Source organism: Balearica regulorum, chromosome 3 (assembly GCF_011004875.1).
Source record: "Balearica regulorum gibbericeps isolate bBalReg1 chromosome 3, bBalReg1.pri, whole genome shotgun sequence".
NCBI classification, from domain to species: Eukaryota; Metazoa; Chordata; class Aves; order Gruiformes; family Gruidae; genus Balearica; species Balearica regulorum.
This window is the reverse complement of record NC_046186.1, coordinates 5,198,794-5,211,875: the sequence shown is the minus strand read 5'-3', so window position 1 is coordinate 5,211,875 and position 13,082 is coordinate 5,198,794. Positions and strand designations below refer to the sequence as shown.

Genomic DNA, 13,082 nt, shown 5'->3' with positions numbered 1-13,082 from the left:
TAGAAATTAATGACTGCAGATATTGCCAACATTTTAAATAAACTGGTTTCTTCTGCATGTAAGATCATAAATATATTTGTTTGTCTCACTGTAGTCAGTTCCCCAGATCAAGACCCAGAAGGTGACACAAGCAGTGTAGAAATCATGAGATATTATAACCAGTGATGATACATTTTAAGTTCCTTTTTCTCTCTTTCTGGTACTGTAAACTCCATCACATTTTCATTTCTCTGGATTTACGAAGGCTAGAAATTATGATAAAATGCAACACAAAATCCTGAAATCACATGACTCCTAAAAGGATTTCTAAGGGCTAAAAATACTCTTATCTATATATAAGATGCTGATCTTTTTTTTACTATTATTAAAAATATGACTTATATGACAATGATGATGATTTTTATTTTCCTGCTATGCCAGGTATATCTAGAAAAAAAAAAAAAAAAGAAAAGAAAAGAAAAAAAAAAGAAAAAAAAAGAGAAAGAGGTGTGTTTACTTCTTTTTAATGTTAAATTAAAAAGATCCAGATATTACTACAAGTCCAAACTTCGAGAGTCTTGTGGTATTATTAATTGATGCGTGCAAAATAGTCCTTGTAAATATTTAATTATCATTTTCCTCTCATTACTAACAGGATAAACATAAATCCCTACTTTGAAAAGTGCCTGGAGACTGATGGATAAACATTCTAAAAGTGGGTTATTTGTTAATAGCCTTTGGGAGACCTTTTATAAAAGACTGGGCCACTCCCAGTCTGAAGTGGAGAGATATTTCCAAACTGAGCTCTCATTTTGGACTCCCATATGTTTGGTGTCTTCCCTACGATACCGACTTTCCTAACAGGATTCCCTTGACCAGCAGACAGAAAGATCACCCTAAAAGATATCTTGGAGACGTTCCCATGTTATTTCTTGATACTTCCAGCATCCTGGTAATTGTCCACGTCCTGTATAACCTCTTTCCCTTGGTCCCTGCTTTTTCACTTTTTTCTAAAACAGCTGGAAAGGCTGAGAAGCCAAAGTGCAGAGGAGAGGTGTTCTCGCTGAAGTGAAATCTTCCCATTTCTGTCCTATGCATGGTTTTTGCATTAGAGCAGTGTTTACTGATGTGGTGCCTAAGACACCCAGAGTGTCCCATTTTGAAAATAGTTATTGTTTTATTAGAATCACTGTAACGTTTTGTTGTGTTTTTTTTTCTAACCCAAACCAATATAAAGCATTGATTTCTCAAATACGTCCACAAACTCAAAAATCAGCCTCTGTTCCTCTCCTTGTCTTCTTTCTGCCATAAGCAGAATTGGGATAACTGAAATCAGTCCTTTAAAAAATAAAACCTTTGAAATAATTTTTCATTTATATTTCTAAATTCAAATTAAAAATCTGGAGGCATTGTTTGTTTGTTTGTTTTTCACTTAACACTTATCCAAATGTATCATTATAACAATGAATGACATTTATATACACATAATAAGGTGTCTAGTACAACTTGAGTTTCCCTGGCCTTTACATTAACTTCTTACATACGTACACATAATGTTTAGGCAAACAAGGCTGAAGTCAGTTGCCTAAAAACTGGTCTCTAGTGCCATTTCTGATATCCTAAGGTAGCTGAGGCATCCTCATACAGATGGTATCTAAGAGACGGGACCTGTGGGAAACTTGCACACTTCCAGATCTGCAGGTGGAAGCCGGGCTGGATGCCCAAAACATCTCAAGTGACTGTAGATACATCTGTGTGCATGGAAATACCCCTCTAAACTGAGATGAGATTAACCCACTATAGCTCTGCCTGGCAACTGCATTAATGTGTTATTTCAATAGCTGTTAAGTGAGGAACACCACTGAAATTCAGCTATTTTTGCAGTACAGAAATAAAAGAGGGAAAAAAAAAAAAAAAACAAGAAAAATTCAGTGTTATCTTGAAAAAACACCTTATTTGGATGAAAGGTGCAACAGGGAAAATCTATACTAGTAAATTCAACACCACCAGGGCAATGTTGTTAGAACTTGATTATTTTTACTGTTAACTGGTCAGGATGCTCCGTTAATTTAGCCTGGCTGAACCAGCCCTACGTGAAACATTTCCCGGGCGTTGCCTGGGCATTTTCATTGGCCAGGGTCTGTTCTCAATAAGCAGTTTGGATTCCACCCTGTTGGATGCTCAGAGGGCTTAGCAGCACAGATATGGCCAATCCATGCCAATTGTGCTGAGGGTCAGAGGTTGCACCTCGGCATTGCTTAATTTCCTAATACAGATGCAGCCGTACATCCATGTAGAATAACCAAGTCTTGTTGTTCAAGACTCTGATCTAGGAGAGTGAATAAACCACACGAAACTGGTTTCATATACCTGAGAAGGGGGAAGCCAAACCTTCTGGGACCGGAAAAGTAGCAATGCTGGAGAGCCTAGGGCATGGATCCTCTCTTGGCCTCTCTGAAGTCAACAACTCTGTGTCAATCTGCATCAGCCGTGGATCTGTCCCACAGTGTTTCAGAACTGAGACTCCTACCAAAACCAACCTTTGAAGCTGTACGTAGTCTGCTCTTCTGCTCTACTCTCTTCTTTTCTGTTTCTCCCACAGGTAATAAATAGTTTAGGGAGCAAATCTTGAATTTCACTATAGCAAAATGAGTGTACTGTAAACTCTTCATTGTATGTGACTGCATTTATATTTATGTGCATGTGTGTATTTCTGTCTCCTTCCCATTTGTAGTTTGATCACTCATGGTTTTGGAACTCCTGCAATATGTGCTGCCCTCAGCACTTTCCAAACTGTTCTCAGTGAAATGCTGAACTACTTGGAAAAGCACACATCGCACAAAAACGGAGGAGCGGCGGAATCTGGCCAAGGACACGCCAACTCGGAGAAAGCCCCCCTGCGGAAAACTTCAGAGGCTGCTGTGAAAGAGGGCAAAACAGAAAAGACAGACTAGCTACATCAAACAGAATCTATTTCAAGAGAGTCTTGCTGCTGATATTTTTTTTAAATATATATATCATTGAGGGCGATTTATCTCCAGTGGACCAAATCCAAAAAAAGGGGGAAAAAAGAAAAAAAAAAAAGGAAAAAATCAAAAAAAGAAAAAAAAAGAAAGATTAAAACAGAGAGAAAGAGCGTGAGAGAGGAAAGTATTCAACCCTAAGAACAGCAGTGTACAGTAATTGTGTGATGAAATTGTCACCTTTTTAAAATTTATGTTGCTCTAAACTACTTTTTCGTGCACGTAGTATTTGATTGTTCTGAATGATACACTAACACTGTTTTTTATAAGCACTTCTGGACTTGGCTGAGGTGGCACATGAAATTTGAAGCACTTTCTTCTCCGGCAGCACAATTAGGGCCAGCACATCGGTTGTGGGACACGCAGTTCCAGCATCCTGGCTTTGCTTGCATGCTGGATAGATTGAAAGAAGGGCTTCCTCTGATCCATCGGAAATGCCTGATCACCATTGGGAAAACAATATGGAAACCTGGCAAAAGAGGAATTCTTGGGTCGTGGGACAAATGAACCGTTTGGTGTTGGGGGCTGCTGATCCCCATGTGGGAATGTACAATAAAGCTGCACTGGAATGAGGCCAGAACCTATTGGGAATCTGTCCTGACCATTCAAGCAGCAGCTGTGGTGTCTCTTGTGAAAAGAGCATGGCAGACTAAAATGAAAGAAAACCTTGATAGTTTCAATAAGAACCCTGATCCATCTGTGAACTTCAGATTAAATGATAGCACGGGCTTCTGTCCTCTATCTTCTCAGTCCCTGGTCCCACAACACTGCAATCTGCCATACCTGGGTGTCTGTTCAACAGGATCAATGCAGGCAATCAGAGTCACCTTTTGCGTTGCCTTGATTTTATGATGCTATTTTTCTTCAACAGCTTGTTTCCGCAGCTTTATTGTCTTTAGAAATCCAGCTGAGGTGCAGAGGTCTAACAGAATCCACTCACTCACTGAAAAGAAAAGAAAATAAAACCAAAATGACAAGTAAGACAGATTGGCTTGGTCCACAGCAGCTAAGTGGTAATAACCTTGCTAATGTACTTTTGAAATACTAGTTTACCACCTACCACACATCCTCACACAGAAAACATTGGAGGCATAGTTTGAACTCAAGCCTCTGCAAGTCAAGAGGCTTTTTCCAGCCACATTCTAACTTCTTCTTCAACAAGACTTTTATTCCATTCCTCTTCTTCTTTCTCTGACATCACTTTATTGAGAAAGTTAGGAAGGATTGATATTACAGGGTGGGGTTATGCTGGCCATCTAAACTCCTTTTAAGATCAGCAGAACCAGACCTTTTCTTCCAAGGGACAATTAATCTCTTTCTATTGTAGCAAATAATATAGTTATCCTCGTGTAAGTGTTTAGAGCCATTTGAGATGGTTTAGGGTATCTAAGAGCCACAGAGTTTTGAGAGATATGACATGAAACCTATAGAACTGGACTCACCTGGAGGAGGAGCCAGAGGATCCCAGAAGACAGCACTATGGGTGGCCACTTGCACCCTAAATGTCTAGGACAGATAGAAGGGATCATCTGGAAGTGCCTGTCATTCTCCACAGGTAATAGTTGGAATGTAACGGTGGCATTTTGCATTGTACGTGACTTTAGCTGGATTAATCACACTCTTCCTATAATCAGTGGAGAGAAAACGGCACTTACAGTATGCAGTTTATCTCACCTCAAAGTAATGATGAATCATGCCCTGAATGTGTACTGCTCTCAACTAGGTATCAAGGAAGCCAAGGATAGAAGTGCTCATACACATGTGTCTACATCGCAGCTTTCTAGAACTAGTTAACATGCACTACATCTTGGATGATCAGCTTTAGAGTAAATCTAGAGACTATGACAAAAATCTGAGAGCGTTTACAGCCATCAGGTAGGGAGTCAAACTGAATCAACAAGATCAGCCTTGCCTTCCAAATGTATGGAAGGAAACAGAGCGCTTATGGCATGATGCTATTCTTGAGATCATCAAGGACATTGTCATCATGTGAGAAATGCACTAGGAACTAATGAGTCCCTATTTGTTTGCATAAGGATATTAAAAAAAAAAAAAAAAAACCAAAAAAAAAACTATGATTTTGCCCAGATTTGTCCTTGCTCATGGTAGGTATATAACTTTTTAACTTAGATACCTACTTTAGTGCTATCTAGGCATCCTCTATGCATTGAGAGAAATAGATGTATCTCCATGGGACTCCACCTTCTTAACATACTAAGATCAGCTAAGTGCCTAACAGAACTTAAACTTTACCGAATTAATTTTTCACTCCAGCGCCCCTGAAGAAGTGCTAAAATCAGGTGAATGATCCTCAGAGATGTCTCCAACAGAAACATTAGGAAACTGTTCTAGAACATGAAATACTTGCGTGTGAAAGTAGGTAACCATGATTAAAAGTGAAAAGGAAAGTCATTCTGCTTTTTCTATTGCCCAAACTGAGGGCGAGGAAGGGGGGGGGGGAAGTTTGGCTATGTCAGATATGTAGATTTGCCACACAAAAATGTATTGTAAAGGAATTTAATTGTGGTCCTCTACTTCAAATGTGAATAATTTTAAATCAGGTTTTGATGGAGGGAAAAAAATATAAGAAAAACAATTTTTAAATCCTTTTCAATTTTTTTTCACTAAAATATCAGTCTCCTGGAGAAGGAGGAATGATTGGCTGTGTAGATTATTCTGTAAGACTGTTGAGAAAGCAGCATTTTATTACAATCAAATCCAAATGTCTGATATTGGAAAGAATATGTATACAGAATTATTTGAAATATTTACCTACTCAAGTTATGGTCCAAGGTCCCAAAAATAATTTCTTTAAAAACTTGCATCTTTTGTTATTACATAATCACTATGAGTCTCTGCTCTGCAGACAACAAATTATTTTTACCTGGATTACTATTTGATCTATTAATATTAATAAACCTGAGGACTCTTGAAGCCCCAGAACCTCCGATTTTTTTACTTAATGACACTTATATTTTTTTGGTAAGGGTCCATACAGATCTGATTCAACTTGATTGAACTGCCATATATTCTTACCATTAAGAGACTACTTGCATTTATATGCCCATCTTTCTGGTTTTTCCTTTAGTATCTCAGCACATTTAAAAAGCAAAATTGTTTTTAAAAGGTAGCTGTGAAGTTTGATGACATTCACAGGTTCTCTGTTATTTATTTTTAACTGTACTTAATTATTTTACTGAGAGAAAAAAAATATTATTCCTGCCATTTCTGCTGAACTAGCTATCAGAGCGGTTTGGTGTCAAAATGCCTTTGGCTTTTTAAATTGGAATTTCAGTGTGGCTTTAAGCAATGAATTCACTGATATTCCTGTTAAAATCTCAGCCTCAGTTCTCACCCACTTATACCTGCACAATATTCCTATGTTGGGGTTTTTATTTTATTTTCTTAGTCCTTGTCTCTATGGGAATGTTGCCATCTCAAAACACATCCATGAATTAGATCAGCCTGAAGGAAGGGCATGGTTTGAAGTTAGTGGGTGCTCACTGGTAGCAAATTCAAGTATATTTATATCTTTTTGACTTTGAAATTAATCTGATCTGAAAAAAAAAAAAAAAAAGAAAGAAAAAAGAAATCCTCCCTTTGACAGATCATGGAATTGTTTATTCCATCAGGTCAAAAGCATCAAAGGAGTACAGAAAAGTATCCAAACTTCTGTGGCCAGGGCAATGAATCATTATGATTTTTGAAATCCCAAAAATAGATTCATAGCTCAAGTGCTGTTTGAGTATTTGGATGCTGTTGTACTTCAGCCCATTGCTCAGCTTTGTATCCATTACACCTTTCACACCACGAATCTCAAAACACTTTAAGTAGGTCTCTGAACTTATTTCTTATACTAAGTCCCGACACATTTGACTCACAAAGACCAGCTGTTGATACTTGGGTTTATTAGCAAATTACTCATGAAGTAAACACACTGACTAACCAAATGCCTTTCTTTCTAGAGCAAGGTGTTACTACTCACTGTGAGTACAAACAGCTCATGTGTTGACTAAGCTTAGAAGGTAAGTCTCTGGCAGAGTTAGGAGTGACATTCTCGCCTCCAACCTCTTCTCTAAGATTTGGATCTCTGTTCACACAGTCCTCCATTAGTATCATTACATGGCAGAGATGTAGAGCAAAGGGAGAGTTTTATGCAGATGGTGTATGGCCTGTAAAGAGGAGTGAACCACAGACAAGCAATGATGACCCTGCCACCTACAACTGAAGACTGTCAAGAATTTGTCCTTCATGCTGCCATCTTAAACCCTAACTCCTTCTGGGTGTCATTCTGTTGCCTTGGAGAACTGGCACAAGAGGTGAATTTGGACCTTTAATTTACTTCTTTTTTAAAGATAACTCCAACATTCGTTGGGAAAAGACTTCAGCTCTCCAAACCAACAAGGAATCTGCTCTTTGAAGCTTCTCTTTAACTTTTCCTAAAAACAAAACAAAACAAAACAAAAATCTGCTACAAAGCAGGCACAATGTATAGTCCTTCCAAATCCTGGACCTCTGTGTAAATATTTCCCCAGCTCATCTCTTCCTTTGAATGTGACTCAGTGGCACAGCTGCAGCTCAAAACTTTGCAGCAAGGCTCGAGAAGGACTGCTTTATTGTCCTAAGAGCCAATTTCTCTAACTACTTTTTCATTTGTTTGTTTGTTTGTTTGTTTGTTTCCTAATACCAACAAGCAGTTTTGGTCTTAGATGTCTTAGGTATCCAAAAGGGCTGCTGATGAATTCCAAGGTCATTTGACTTTCATTTATCCTTTGGAGAGATCATTCTGCTGCTCTAATTCTTTATTTTTAAGGACAAGAAAAAACAGCATTAACAGAAGACATAAGTTTGCAACACAAGGAAGAATCAATAAACAAACATAATTATACAGGAACTGTATTTATAGAAATATCCTTTGCCTCTGCCCTCATTACAGGTTCAACAAGACTTCAAGTTCAGCTGTGTGGGGAAAGGGGGAGGAAGATAAAGTCATTTTCCTTTGCCAGGTGAAGGTCATTTGGAGAGGTCTGATCTTTTTTTATTGCTATTCTTTATTTTGTACAATTAATTCTGTTCTGTACAGCAGCTGTTGTGATTGTATTTAAATGTGAGTGCGCACTTGGTCACCAACAAACAATGTCCTATTTTATTGGTTTGGGGTTTTGATTTGTTTTGGTTTTTTCCTTCCACTTAATTTAACTTAATTTATAATTCAGTGGTGAAAAACATAATCTTTTATATTTCTATTTCCTATACAAGCTACCTGTTTTACATGAGTCTATGAAGATAATGACCACATTTGATCAAACATTTCACGGCAATAAAATCTATGTTGATTTAACCCTGATTTGTCTGGTGCTTGAAAATAATTTCCATCTCTGGATAAATAAGGACAACCAAACTTGGCAAGGAACTGGATCTATGACATTACGGGACCTAGAACTTCCATCCAGTAGATAAGACATACAAAGTAAAGGAATAGCAATAACACTATTCCTATATTACAGCGAGAAGATTGGCTCATACAGAGATCAAAGGTGGGTTTTATCCCACTGAATTGTAGCTATATTAAAAATTTATCTCGTCTAGAATCTGTTAACCAGATTTCAATCTTGGTGTATCCAGCGAAAGATAAAATACGAGGCAATTTATACTGTCCCAAAGCAGGAATCAAAGCTAGATGGGATGATTTACATTAGATTAGCCTCTCTCAGTTGACTACAGGGCAAAAGTGGTAATAAACCTAGTCCCTATCAATTGACAGCCTAGAAAACTAGCTAACCTTGGGTATTTAATATTTAGATGACCAGACTAAATCAACATGTATGCCTGCAGAAGTGCTTTGCTCACGATTGCATAAAAAGGCTGTGACGGTGCTGGCAATCAAATCCACATCGCCAAAGTCTCAAACTGATTCTTTAATCTTCTCCCTGCAAGTTTCCAGCAGTTCATTTCCAAGTCCTACTTCAGCCAAGGGTCTGGGTTAACTGCCAGTGCTCTCACTCGTTTTGATCCCAGTGTTGTGGCACAAGGTTTGACTCTTCCCAGGCAGAAACAATGATAATAATAATAATAGTAGTAGTAATAATAATAATAATGTCTTTAGATGTAAATATCACTCTCTTTCAGGTATGACTTGAAGGAACTCTAGCTTAGATGTTTAGCTAAACTTTCCAAAACAAATGGATCTGAAAAGTTTTACTGAAAAAAAAAAATCAAGAAGAAGGATTTTTTAAAGCAATTTCCTAGACATACTGTTTCAAAACTATTTGGGAACCTGATGACAACTCTTCTTTTTTATAGTTTCAGTGCTTGCAGAAATGACTTTATGAGTAATTCTAGACAATGACACACCAAGGGCAAAGCTGCAATGGCAGAAACTTCAGAAGGATTTCAGGTGAAAAAGGAAATAGTTTAGGAGGCAGTTTCCACATGTTTAAACTTGGTTTATCCAATCCCCACCTCTGTTCCCTAACAAATGAACTCTGACTAATTAATATTACCCCTCTAATCTTCTGGGAAATACAATTTCCCAGGTGCTACAGTGAATTCCTCTGATCGGTTCTGTATGTGCTCTTCTCCAAAGTCAGAGGAAACACAACTGTAGCAAATTCATCAGTATTTTAAATATAGTCACACGAGAGGTTGCCTCTCCTATCTCTCTTCACTTTGGTGTGTAAATTTTCTACTCACTCCATTAAAACAAAAAGAAGACAAAGCCGCTGAGATTTGCAGAAGTGCAGTGCCAAAATACATGTCAATGTGCACAAGTAGCCTCTAATTTGTAGATGCTGCAACATATGAGAAGATGAAAAGGAAAAAGTAATAGGGAAAAAATCCATCTCTCTCAGATTTTATGTGTGGTGGGTTGACCCTGGCTGGCTGTCAGGTGCCCACCAAAGCCACTCTATCACTGTCCCTCCTCAGCTGGACAGGGGAGAGAAAATACAACAAAAGGCTCGTGAGTCAAGATAAGGACAGGGTCACAGGCAAAACTGACTCCACTCATTTATTACCAATGAAATCAGAGTTGAGTTATGAAAAATAAAACCAAATCTTCAAACCTCATGCCCCCCACCCCTCCCATCTTCCCAGGCTCAACTTCACTCCCAGTTTCCACCTCCTCCCCCCCAGCAGCACAGGGGAGATGGAGAATGGGGGTTGTGGTCAGTTCATCACACGGTGTCTCTGCCGCTCCTTCCTCCTCAGGGGGAGGACTCCTCACACTCTGCCCCTGCTCCAGCCTGGGGTCCCTCCCACAGCAGACAGTCCTCCACCGACTTCTCCAACGTGAGTCCTTCCCACAGGCTGCAGTTCTTCACCAACTGCTCCAGCGTGGGTCCCTCCCACGGGGTGCAGACCTTCAGGAGCAGACTGCTCCAGCGTGGGGTCCCCCACGGGGTCACAACTCCTGCCAGCAAACCTGCTCTGGCGTGGGCTCCTCTCTCCATGGGGCCACAGGGCCTGCCAGGAGCTTGCTCCAGCGTGGGCTTCCCACGGGGTCACAGCTTCCTTTGGGTGCCTCCACCTGCTCCAGCGTGGGGTCCTCCATGGGCTGCAGGTGGAATCTCTGCTCCCTCATCATCCTCCATGGGCTGCAGGGGGACAGCCTGCTTCACCATGGTCTTCACCACGGGCTGCAGGGGGATCTCTGCTCCAGCACCTGGAGCACCTCCTCCCCATCCTTCTGCACTGACCTCGGCATCTGTAGAGTTGTTCCTCCACATCTTCTCACTCCTCTCTCTGGCTGCAATTGCTTTACCTTGTCAACTCTGTTACCCCACAGACACTACCACCGTTGCTGATGTGCTTGGCCTTGGCCAGCGGTGGGTCCATCTTGGAGCCAGCTGGCATTGGCTCTGTTGGACATGGGGGAAGCTTCTAGTAGCTTCTCACAGAAGTCACCCCTGTAGCCTCCCCCGTTACCAAAACCTTGCAATGCAAACCCAATACAATATGCAAACTGCATATAGAGAGCTTGGGCAAATTTGCATTCAAAGTAAGTAATCAGGAAAAAAATGGACCAAATCTGTAAAATGCTGAGTTTCCTGAACTCCCAGAATTAGCAGAATTGATGAAGTATGTATGGTAATATTCGTCAATGTGTTCAACACCAGAACTCCCACTTACGTTAGAGAAGCTGGGCGTTCACTTATGTTTTGCTGGAAACTAGAGGTTTTTTTCTAGGTAGGCACCAAAAGCCAAATCTAACAAAATGACTAGCCTCTTAACTGCTATTTAGGTTCACCTTCCCATAGAAAAGACATGAACAAGAAATCAACGGGAACTTCAAGCCTTAATGGAAAGGGCATTATGCCCTGGGTAAAGTTTATGTTGGGTTTTTTGATGGAATGATATTTGAATTAGTGTTATAGAAACGAAGCTTCTGAAGCAACTCAAAATGTCAAGGTTTTGGAGAAAGGATTACTAGGATTACACCACTGCACGGGACAGAGTACTGCTCATCCAGGATCTAGCACAGTAGGCAGACCCACACAAAGAGAATCCAAACATAGTTTGCTGTCGTTTTATACCAAACGACATACCAGAGACGTGATTCAATCACCCACATATAAGCATCAGGTGACATTTTAGACAGCCTTGTCTATCCTGCCTGGCTTCCCACTGTTTTTCCAGAAGGCTCAAGGTCTCTCACAGCTTTCCTGTATCTGTCAATCCCTTGTATATATCTTGGATGCTCTAGGAAACCTGAAATAGTACTAAACATTATCTTTCAGCAAACATACATGTACAATACAGTCTACACAGTCTAAATGTACAGTAGAACAATTTTGATTCAGTTGCCCACACATAAGCATCTGCTACCATTTCAGCAGCCCAGGAGTATTCTGATTGGTGTCCATCGACCAATCCAGAAGATAATGGGCTTCTCACAGATCCCTGTGGATCCATCTTAGCAATGTATATAAATACCTGATAGGGGGAGTAAACAAAACAGAACCAGCCTCTGCTCAGAGACAGCACAAGAGGTGATAGGCACAAATTGCAATAAAAGAAACTCCATTAAAACATGAGAAAAACTTTTTCACTGTGAATTTATTTGAACTCTGGGCTAGGTTGCCCAGAGAGGTTGTGGAGTCTCCATCCTTGAAGATACTCAGAGGCTGACAGGACATGGCCCTGAGCAACATGCTCAAGATGATCTTGCTTTGAGCAGCATAGGTGGACTAAATGATCTTGAGGCGCCCTTTCTGACCTCAGCTATTCTGTAATTCTGTGAACCCTTTGGGCTCAGTTCAAGGACCAAGCAGCTTTTGAGATAAATAAGGTATCCTGCGCCGTCTGTGTGCACTTTTGCAGAGAGGACATATGTCACATTTTCAAGCTTCACTCTGACTCCTTAGATACTCTAGTCCATAAATGCATGAAACTGTGAAAAGAGCAGCTGCCTTCCATCTATTTTAGTTATGTGTTGGTATTTGTGCCAATACAAGACAATGTACTGGTGGTACATAAACAGCTTCATCACCTTACAAAACCCAACATCTGCAACTAAAGCCTTGCACTGGTCATGAAATAGAGGATGAGTCCTATTACTATTACCACCCAAAGCCATCTAGTTTTCATGGGATTTTCAGGGGGGTTTTTTAGTATTTAATGCATGTAACACAAGTACTAATGAACCACTCTGGGCCATCATTATGGCCAGCTAAATTAAGGAGTTATCAAAGCATTGAGCCTTTGCCAATTAATATACAGTGTGAAGCCAGTAATAAAACTACACAGAAAATTAGGGATGGTCAGTAGAGAACATATTAGTGGAATTGGATGCTCTGTGAATAAACTGCTGGAAGTATGCCAAGATATTATCACCTTATTTGTCAAATTTGGGTCTGGGAAATAAGTGGGAAAATTTTTCCTTGAAAATTGCCTAGGATGTGAAAATAAAGATGAAAGATGAACAACACTTCATTCACCAGAAAAAATGTTGCACGATGAACTAGGGAAAGATACATCAGGAGAACAGTTTGAAAAACAACATAATGATTTAGATTCAGATTAAAAGGGATCAGGATAAAATTTCTCTCCCTGTATTCCTGTTAATTAAAACTAAAAGTA

At 39.8% G+C, this 13,082-nt stretch overlaps 1 protein-coding gene across 1 annotated transcript in view; it reads left to right on the top strand.

Moving 5' to 3' along the window:
- The window catches only part of TFAP2D (transcription factor AP-2 delta), a 54,037-nt gene extending 47,945 nt beyond the window's left edge, over positions 1-6,092 (top strand). The window contains exon 7 of the mRNA XM_075750035.1: positions 2,714-6,092. Within this exon, the coding sequence (XP_075606150.1) occupies positions 2,714-2,933 (220 nt within the window). The 3' untranslated portion in view covers positions 2,934-6,092. The remainder of the gene's footprint in view (positions 1-2,713) is intronic.
- The last annotated feature ends 6,990 nt before the right edge of the window (positions 6,093-13,082 follow it).